Genomic DNA, 9,896 nt, shown 5'->3' on the forward strand with positions numbered 1-9,896 from the left:
TCAAGGACGGAGTTGAACCGGTTAGGATAGTTCAGGGACTATAGAATTTTTCATAGGAGCCCATAGTTCAGGAATGATTTTTTTTTTTTGACTATTTTGCCTTTTCAAAATATAGACTTCTCTGTGTTATTTTAAGTGATTTGTTTTAACTTTAACCAGTTTATAGGAAAATTACACTAATTCCTATAATGTAAAACTACTTCTATTCGATCCACCATAAATTATTTCTTCATAGTAAATTTTCTGATATTATGTGTGATAATATTTGTAAACTAAAAAAGTTTGATTTAAACAAAGCTAAAGGACCTGTAACGGACGAGTTCTAACCCGCCCAAAGTTTATGCTTCTACCATATTCGGCCCAACCGGCCCAATGGCCCATACCGCCATTCGTAAATATCCTTCCTCAATCTAATCCTCAATTGAGCCTAAAAAGAAAAAAAATATAATCCTCAATTCCGGTCTTCCTCCAGACTCCAAGCGCAAGCAGGCGAGGCCGCGAGGCGGGGCGGGACACGGGAGGAGATAACGCCGGAAGCAGACCGCGAGAAGGGGCAGGTACAAGCGCTTCTTCAGATTGCTTGAGCCTCAGGTTCCTTCCTGGTCGTTCTTGCCCGCTAAGTTTATCGGCAGGAATCTTTCTGCAAAAGCAATGCACTAGTGGGAATGGCGCCGCCGCCGAATGCGAGCATAGGGATGCTCAATATGGGTGGCTACGGGGCTCTCCTCCCCACTCCACAGCCTAATTCGAGCCAGGGTCGCGGGTTCTTGGTTCCCGGGAGGAGCGTCTCGGTGTTGCCACTGCGCTGGGGTTTGGCGAGGAAGAGAGGCCAGGTTCTTGATTCAAGGACTGACGGTGCTGTGGCCGGTGGCGAGGCCGGTGCTGGGTCGTCAGACCTGCGGCACATCGAGAAGGAGCTGATGTTCAGCCCGACCTTCACCGACTATGTGAAGATCATGGAGTCGGTGAAGTTGGACAGGAGCAAGAATTTACATGGCAGTGATTCAGATGACCGGAGCTCAAGGAGAAGGTTCACGGGCGATGGTGACCGACGAGGGGATGGGAGGTCTAGTGATGCAAGGAACAAACCATTTGAAAGGAATCAGGGGCCTCCGAGGGACAGGGGGAGTGACAGAAGTAGAGGGGTGAAATTGGCGACTGATGAGAATCGAAAGGATGTTAATGGATTGGTGGAGAGGAGAGCAACTGGTGATGTAAAAAATAGCCGCCGTGGCCAAGGAGAGGTTGAAGAATATGTGCAAAGAAGAATAATTCGTGGTCACACAAGAGGAAATGGCAATGGGCAGTTCTCATCACATGCAAAGGCTAAAGATACTAGCAGTAGTATGTTTGATCACCAGTCAGTGAGGAACAGGCAAACTCAGTCAGTTGCAGGGAGAGATTTAGAAGGGCAGGTATCATATACTCAACATCGGACTTCTGCCCTTCTGAATAACAGGATTTCATCAAAGAATACCAAATTTCAAATGGGAAAAGCAGACTTTACTAGCACGAGTAGTAGTCTTGACTTCAAATATCCTGGAGAGAGTACATCTTCTAATACTGAGGTCAATGCCGATAGTAAAGTTCAAAGACACCAGCAAAGAGTAGAGAGTTCAGGGAGAAACCTTGTAGCGCGTAGGTTTGGAGAGATTGACAAGAAACCTACTGTAAGCAAAAGATATGGGAATGTGCAGCCAGTACCTGAAAATGATAGCCATTCAAGTGATAGTTTGAAGAGTTATAAACCTAGAAAAATTCAAATGCAGAGAGGAGCAAATGTTAATATGGGGAAATTTGTTAGGAGGGATGCTGAAGCTACATACTTTGATGATAGAGCTGCTTTCAAGACTTTTGAGGTATTCACTTATGTCAGGGATAGGCCACGGATTCTTCGAATGGAAATTGAAAAGAGAATCCAGAAATTAGCTAGTCAGTAAGTCTTCCAAATACTTGGTTTGTTGAAATGCCTGAGTTATTTGGTTTAAGTTGAACATATTACTCTTCTCTAATCTGGAAAAGGTGGACCTTCACAGTGGTTCGCATATTACCATGAGCATCACTTTCTTTCAAATTCTACAGTTTTGATTTTTTTTACTTTCTTTGCAATTATTCACTTTCTTGTATTTACCGGTTTGACCATTTACTTCCAGCATTCATATTAAATATACGATCATTCTGATTGGTTTGGAAATTTATTTCCCATTCAAATGATGAACAAACATCTTTTTTTTCTTTTTTTATAAATAGCGCCTATGAACTTACTGAGCTTCTAGCAATCCTTATGGTTATTTATTTATTTTTCAAAGGCTCAATGCTACAGATGTGAATACTCCAGAGTGGAAATTCTCAAAAATGATTCATGATGCACAAATCAAATTTTCTGATCACTCCATCCTAAGGATTGTTCAAATGTTGGGTCGATACGGAAACTGGAAACGTGTTTTGCAAGTTGTTGAATGGCTTCAGTCACACGAAAGGTTCAAGTCCTACAAGAGCAGGTAAAGTAATTGGTCGCCCATATATGCTACCCTCTTCTTAGATGTTGTGCATTCTAGCTACTGTTACTAATGTGACGTCAAGCCTTATGAGTGCAAGGTTAAAGTAGTATTTAAGTTCTCTTGAGTACCTTCATATGGCCTTAAAGAATTTGCATCAACTAGATATAATTTTAGCATACAGAATGCATGTGACATTTATAATGTCATCTATCTGATGTAGGTATATTTACACAACAGTTCTTGATGTTCTAGGAAAGGCAAAGAGACCAATCGAGGCATTAAATGTGTTTTACACCATGCAGGTATAACTAGTTCTCATCTTTGCCTTATGGTTATGTAGACCTGATCTGACCTTATTCAGATATCATTTGCAGAAGCAATTGTCATCTTATCCTGACATGGCAGCTTATCATTGTATCGCTGTGGCTCTTGGGCAAGCTGGTCTTGTGAAAGAGCTATTTGATGTGATTGATTGCATGCGTTCTCCTCCTAGGAAGAAGTTCAAATTGGACCCTCTTCAGAATTGGGATCCTCGCTTGGAACCGGACCTTATTGTATACAATGCAGTGAGTAACATTTATAGAAAATTTTATGTGCAAGAGGATTTAATAAACCAGGAAACAACATCTTTAGATCTATTGGCCATTTGATCTTCAGTGGTACACTAGTATATTAACTAGTTCTATCGCTTTACAGGTTTTGAATGCTTGTGTGCAACAAAAGCAATGGGAAGGGGCATTTTGGGTACTGCAACAGTTGAAAGAGAAGAATAATCGTCCAACAAATACAACATATGGTCTTGTTATGGAGGTATGTTAATCTTGAATTCTTGATGTTACATGCGATTATGTGACACTCAGTACTTGTGCTCTCCATCTGAAACCCAGTTATACTGGTCCTGACTGATGCTTCTGCAGATCTTCCATTATTTTCTGTAGATAATTAAGCAGCTTGTTCTTGTTGAAAGCCATTGATTTATGTTATTGCTTCTGCACTTGGCTCTTGTCTGATTTCCACAGTAGTATATCTTTTTTATGTATCTTTGGCTCTGTTCTTTATGCGGCATAATCCCTTTTCATTCTATTTGAACTCTCTCCTGTACTGCAGGTAATGCTTGTCTGTGGAAAGTACAATTTGGTGTATGAGTTCTTCAATAAGGTGGAGAAATCGTCGATACCTGGTGCTCTCAACTATAAAGGTTCTTCCTACAACTTTAACTTGATTATGTTACAATCTATAATTCACATCTGAGACCTGCTGCTGTTTGCAGTTCTTGTAAATGCACTTTGGAGAGAAGGAAAGATCGATGAAGCAGTAATGGCTGTGAAAGATATGGAAAGGCGTGGAATTGTTGGTTCAGCTAGTCTGTATTATGACCTTGCTCGGTGCCTTTGCAGTGTAGGGCGGTGCAAAGAGGCACTTCTCCAGGTTTGTGCTTTATGAAGTGTGGTTAATATGCAATTCATATGTCATAGCTTTTCTTTACACAGAAATTAAATTGTGTACTGGTCATTCTTCATTGGGCATACTGAAGAATAACTTAAGCTGCATGCTAGGTTTAGAATCGATGAGCTATGTTGTATTGATTTAAATCATTCCTTGTAAATATATAACACAATATTTTGTGCAATAGATAGAGTTTCAGCGAACAGAAAATATAGTATTCCAAGGCATCTCTGCCTACTCAAAGAAAGACTGTGGATAGATGCATAAGCAAGATTGCAGAAACCATACTTATTGTTGTAGTAGGCACATGTTCTGAGCTGTTACCTTATATATGTGTATCAAAAGGCTGAAATTAGGCTCTGAACCTATTCCGATCCTCCAGTTTTCTTTACAGATCTTTTGATTTGAGAAAAGTTGCAAATCCTATCGAATAGAACTCTTAAGTAAACGAGTCATGCAGCACGTGGAAAGATAATATCTGAGCTCCTGGTCATAATAACTCATAAGAGCTGACAGATTACTATTTTTCAGGCCACTGCTTAACTATGACTTGTCTGTCTATGAACCCCAGAGCCATCATTCTGTTATCAGTCCATGCCTTCAGACTGCTTGTTTTATCTCACTAACTTCTGTCTGATGACAACTACACTGCAGGTTGAGAGGATATGCAAGGTTGCCAACAAACCGCTGGTTGTTACCTACACAGGACTCATTCAAACCTGCATAGACAATGGCAGCATGGAAAATGCTAAATACATATTCAGCGAGATGTGCAACTACTGTTCACCAAATACTGTGACTTGTAACATCATGCTGAAGTCTTTTCTGGAGCATGGAATGCTTGAAGACGCGAAGGATCTAATCCAGGATATTCTGAACGGCAGGATAAGGAGCAATGTGGATTCGAGCCAAACCGCAACTGCTGACAAGTTTACTTTCAATACTTTCATGGAGGCCTGTGCTGCAGCACAGAGGTGGGATGACTTTGAGTACGCATTTCGTGAGATGTTATCGAAAGGGTACCACTTCGATGAGCGAAGGCACTTGCGTATGGTACTCGACGCTTATAGGAATGGGAAGGTACATATATTGGCAGCTATCTCTTGCATGAACCAGCACATTATTTTTCATGCGTAGCTGCTTCAGTAATCAATTCATAGCTCACCCAAGCTGTTCATCGCTATCCAGGAACAGCTGTTGGATGATCTATGGCGCTACCTGTGCCATCACAACCGTGCCCCGCCCGCCCCTGTCATAATGGAAAGATTTTGCCTGAAACTGGTGCAAGGCGACACGATGGCTGCAATCTCCTGCGTCAGCAGGTTCCAGGAGGGCAAGATACAGAACACGTCCTCCATGTCGTGGCTGAATCTACTGAACCGGAATGCGGGCCGCTTGAAGGAGGAGCATGTTGCCAAGTTAGTCCGTCAACTGAACAACTTCGTTAGCTCGAGGAGTTCCTCTGATAACATTAGCTTGTACCAAAAAGTTCAGAGTAGCTGTACAGCGTTCCTTTCTGGTGCCACCGTTGTAGAAAAGGCGCCATCTGTGTTAGCAAGGTGATTAGTGGGCTGGCCTTTGGGCCATGGGCCCAGCCCATGCGGCTAGGGCCGCCTTAGGGTTTACTTGTGATTGGTTTGGAATAGGCAAGAATCTCCGTTGATTAGGGTGTCTTCTATAAACCCTAGACTCCTTGCCTATATATTGTACACCTCTGTACCCCTGATTAATCAATCCATAGTTTTCCCGTGCCATATTCGCTTTCATGGTATCAAGAGTCCGGGTCTCCCCTCGGATTCACCCTCTGCTACCCTAGCGCACTGGCTCCTCGCCTCGCCCACGCGCCGGCCCTCCTGCTGCACACCCCTCCTGCGCGCCGGCTCCCTGCCGCGGTGCGCTTTGGTAGGCACCCCGCCCACCTCCCCTTCGGCCACCAGTGGTCCCGTCGTCGTCGACGAGAAAGCCGCCTCCCTTCGGCCACCAGTGGTCCCGTCGTCGTCGACGAGAAAGCCGCCTCCCTTCGGCCACCAGTGGTCCCGTCGTCGTCGACGAGAAAGCCGCCGTGGCTGAGGCGCATCGCCTCGCCAAGGAGCGGCAGGACGCCTACGCCGCCGCTATGGCTCGCGCCGCCAAGGCAGACGCCGACGCCGCAGCCGCGGCGAAGGCCCTGGACGCCGCCCGGGCCCTTGCCGCCCAAGAACGGGCGGTCGCTGCCGCCGCCCTGGCCCCGTTCGGCTCCTCGGGTCCTCATGCTGCACCAACGGATCACGCAGCAAGGTGATTAGTGGGCTGGCCTTTGGGCCATGGCGCCCAGCCCATGCGGCTAGGGCTGCCTTAGGGTTTACTTGTGATTGGTTTGGAATAGGCAAGGATCTCCGTTGATTATGGTGTCTTCTATAAACTCTAGACGCTCCTTGCCTATATATTGTACACCTCTGTACCCTTAATTAATCAATCCACAATTTCCCGTGCCATATTCGCTTTCAATCTGACCAACAGATGCCTATGGCTTTACATCATCCATAACTACCACAATTCCCCCACTCCAGTATATTGCATTCAACTGCCGGTTATCGGTCGAAACCAAAATTTTGCTGTCACTACATAGGTTTGTAAGAAATGTAGCTCGTGTTAGAATGCGAAGGCTGACTTGGCAGCATTCATCAGCATTAGAGCTGGTTGGTGGGTTGGTTATTGTTGGACTGAATATTGGCAGAAGAAACATTCAGACAATGTCGATGGATGTCATTCTGGGTGACGCGTCAGCCTCATCCTCCCATCACCGCGCAGGCGTGCTCCTTGTGCGAGGCATCCATTTCGCACGCGCACGCCGTCAGCTTGGTTAGTTAATCTCCTCCTCGAACTGATGGTCATAGGATAGGTGGGTTGCGACGATGTCAGCTTTGGCTGGCGTCAGTAGAGCGCAAGGAGGATTATGGCTAGTACATGGGTGGAAATTTCGGGGTTAGTTTGGCAGATGCCATCATGCTATCGATGACTGGATGCATGCAGTCGCAGATGGACCGGTCTATGGGAGTTTCCGATGTGTCAGTGGCACATTGGATTTGCGGTCTATGCAAAGTGTTAACCACTCTGCCTGTTGGCACATTACTACATGAGAACAAGTCTAAATCCATTCATCCCTAGGGGTCTTCCATCTGGACGAAATTCCATGCCATCTCGACCAGGTCAGCTATTATAAGAAAACATAAGGTGACACATAAACCAGATCAGCAGCTACAGCTAATTGTCGATAGCCCAAATATTAGTATGTTTCTTAAACCTGTAAAATCTGTTTTACTGCATTGAACTTGAGAGAGGGAAGCGTCAATAACATTCTCATTCCCTTAATTTGATAGCGGCACTATCAAATCTTTAGACGTGGAAGACATATCCTAAAAAATTCAAAAAAAATCTGCAATATGAATGCTTTTAAAAATGCGAACTATAATAAAATTGTGATATAGCACCGCAGAAGGATTAACAACCCTCTCGTTCAGCATGTCATGGGCTGTGTTCACTTCCAAAATTTCTCTCTCCAAACTTTACTATTCACATATCACATCAAATCTTTTACCTCATGCATGGACCATTAAATATAGATAAATAAAAAAACTAATTGTATAGTTTTGATGTACACGACGAGACGAATCTTTTGAGCCTAGTTAGGTTATGGTAGGACAATAATTACCACAAACAAACGAAAAGTGCTACAGTGTGCCACAGTGTCCGATGTGACTCTTTTTACCACTATTTTACAGATCTAAACACAACCTTGGTGTCCCGAAGAGTCTACATTGAAACTTGTGCCAGAAAAGATTGCATATAGAGAAAGTTAGCGCCATGCCTCAGAACACACTAAGCTCGACATAGAGGATAAAAGCAGCAAAGATCTCATCACTCTCCGCAGCAGTATATAAGGAGGACATACTTCACATAATGAAAGCATCATAAGGAGAAGCCAATGCCTCCAAAAGCAAAGTTTCTGCCAGAGTTCCTAAGAGCATCTCCAAGAGTTTACCAAATTTTACTTGGCAAATCTTGTGTTTTACCAATTTCTAAAAGATATGCCAAGTAAAAAAAGAGCTCATCTCCAATAGTTTGGCATAATTCACTTGCCAAACCCAGATATAACTTACATCAGGAACCTGAGAGAGAAACAAAATTATGTTTATGCCCTTCCACCTCATAAAAACTTACATCAGGAATACTAAGACAGAAACAAAATTATTTTTATGTCCTTCCACCTCTTCCGATACGGACGGATGCGCCGTGGATACGAGCGCGCATATATACCCGCGCGGAGGCTCTTTTCCGAACTTAGACATAAATGGCAACCTGGGATGGGGAATTGTTGGAGAAGGTTTTCTCTGTTTTTGCCAAAAAAAATAAGAATGACAATCTGGGATGGGGAACTCTTGGAGATGCTGTAAAACCAAAAAAGGTTGTGTTTATTTCCAAAATTTCTCTCTCCAAATTTCACTATTCACCTATCACATCAAATCTTTTGCCTCATGTATGGAGCATTAAATATAGGTAAATAAAAAAACTAATTGCATAGTTTTGATGTACACGACGAGACAAATCTTTTGAACCTAGTTAGGTCATGGTAGGACAACAATTACCACAAACAAACGAAAAGTGCTACAGTGTGCTACAATATCCGATGTGGCCCTTGTAAGGATCACCGGGGTGTCCGACCCTAGAGGGGGAGGGGGTGAATAGGGTCACTAATCGCTTTTCTATCCTAGGGCTCAATCTACTTGCATAAGATAAACCTAACACGTCCTAAGCATGCTAGTTATGACTAAGGTTTATCTTTGCTACTCTCTACTTACCCCAAAAACTTGCAACCTAAAGCCAATCCTAATCAAAACTAACTAGGAAAGTTTAGGCACGCAAGAAGAGTAAATGCGGAAACGTAATACGGTAAGTAAAGAGATAAGTGCAAGAGGGATGCAAACTCCCGAGTAGACACGGTCATGTAACGTGGTTCGGCACAAACGCCTACGTCCACGGGACACCGAGGCTCTTCCGATCACCGTCTTGCACTACGCCACTAAGGCGATGCCGGCAAGCAAAGACAAGTGCGCACAAGACACCGAGTCTAGTGCACCACCACCGTCTCTCTCGGTCACCCGGCCGAAATCCACTACGGAGCTTCTCCACCAAGGAGGGGGCCTCCTCTTCCCCCGCACAAAGTGTCGTTGCCACTCCACACTAAGACGGAGGGTCACACGACGGATCACAAGTTGCTTGCCGCAGCAAGACTTCTCTCAAGGGAGCTCTCGCAAGAACTAATCCCTATTACAAGCACTAAGCACTCTCACAAGTGTGCTTAAGCCTATATGATGTACAATGAAGCTCTATGGTGGTTGGAGATGTTCTTGGGTGTGTGGGATGTCCAGCAACTCCAACTCACTTCAAATGGCCGGGGTGAGGCGTATATATAGGCCACCAAGTCTTGTAGCCGTTGCTCCAACGGTTAGCTGAAAATCTGCGTATCACCGGAAGAACCGATGCCTTTTGGCGGGGTAGCGTCGGTTCATCCGGTCACTCATAACCCGAAGTAGCCGTTGAAGTCCTGACAGCTGACGCAGAGACCACCGGTTGAACCGATGCTTTGTACCGATGCATCACCGGTTCATCCGGTGCTTAAGAATCTTCTCCTAGGCGCTGACGTCATTGCACCGATGCAATACTCCGATTCACCGTCGGTTCAACCGGTGCTGAAGAAACTTCTCCTGGGCACTTGACATCGTCTCTGGAACATAGGACGCCCAATGCACCGATGCCCTTTCTTGGACCGTCGGTTCAACCGGTGCCTATAGGCTGACTTGGCTTCATTTCCCTTCTGCTGGTCTAGTTGCGCCCTTTAAGTATTTGTGCTAAGGATCCTATAGGAGAAACTTTTACGGTAGTTCTCGTTTGAAGCCGTGTCCGGCAATT

At 44.6% G+C, this 9,896-nt stretch overlaps 1 protein-coding gene across 1 annotated transcript; it reads left to right on the plus strand.

Annotated features, from left to right (window-relative positions):
- Window positions 1-428: 428 nt before the first annotated feature.
- LOC120707589 (pentatricopeptide repeat-containing protein At1g30610, chloroplastic-like) lies at window positions 429-5,701 on the plus strand. Its single transcript, XM_039992513.1, has 9 exons — window positions 429-1,936; window positions 2,310-2,501; window positions 2,722-2,803; window positions 2,876-3,067; window positions 3,198-3,311; window positions 3,609-3,699; window positions 3,772-3,929; window positions 4,602-5,027; window positions 5,136-5,701. Exons 1-9 carry the CDS (start codon window positions 666-668, stop codon window positions 5,508-5,510), a joined length of 2,901 nt encoding a protein of 966 aa, XP_039848447.1. The 5' UTR covers window positions 429-665; the 3' UTR covers window positions 5,511-5,701.
- The last annotated feature ends 4,195 nt before the right edge of the window (window positions 5,702-9,896 follow it).

Source organism: Panicum virgatum, chromosome 5K, assembly GCF_016808335.1.
Source record: "Panicum virgatum strain AP13 chromosome 5K, P.virgatum_v5, whole genome shotgun sequence".
NCBI lineage: Eukaryota > Viridiplantae > Streptophyta > Magnoliopsida > Poales > Poaceae > Panicum > Panicum virgatum.

Excerpts from the sequence above, each read along its gene's own strand:
- LOC120707589 (XM_039992513.1), top strand. The coding sequence starts at position 666 with ATGGCGCCGCCGCCGAATGCGAGCATAGGGATGCTCAATATGGGTGGC. Across the intron at positions 2,502-2,721 it reads TTCAAGTCCTACAAGAGCAG|GTATATTTACACAACAGTTC; the intron begins GTAAAGTAATTG and ends TATCTGATGTAG. Across the intron at positions 3,312-3,608 it reads CATATGGTCTTGTTATGGAG|GTAATGCTTGTCTGTGGAAA; the intron begins GTATGTTAATCT and ends CCTGTACTGCAG.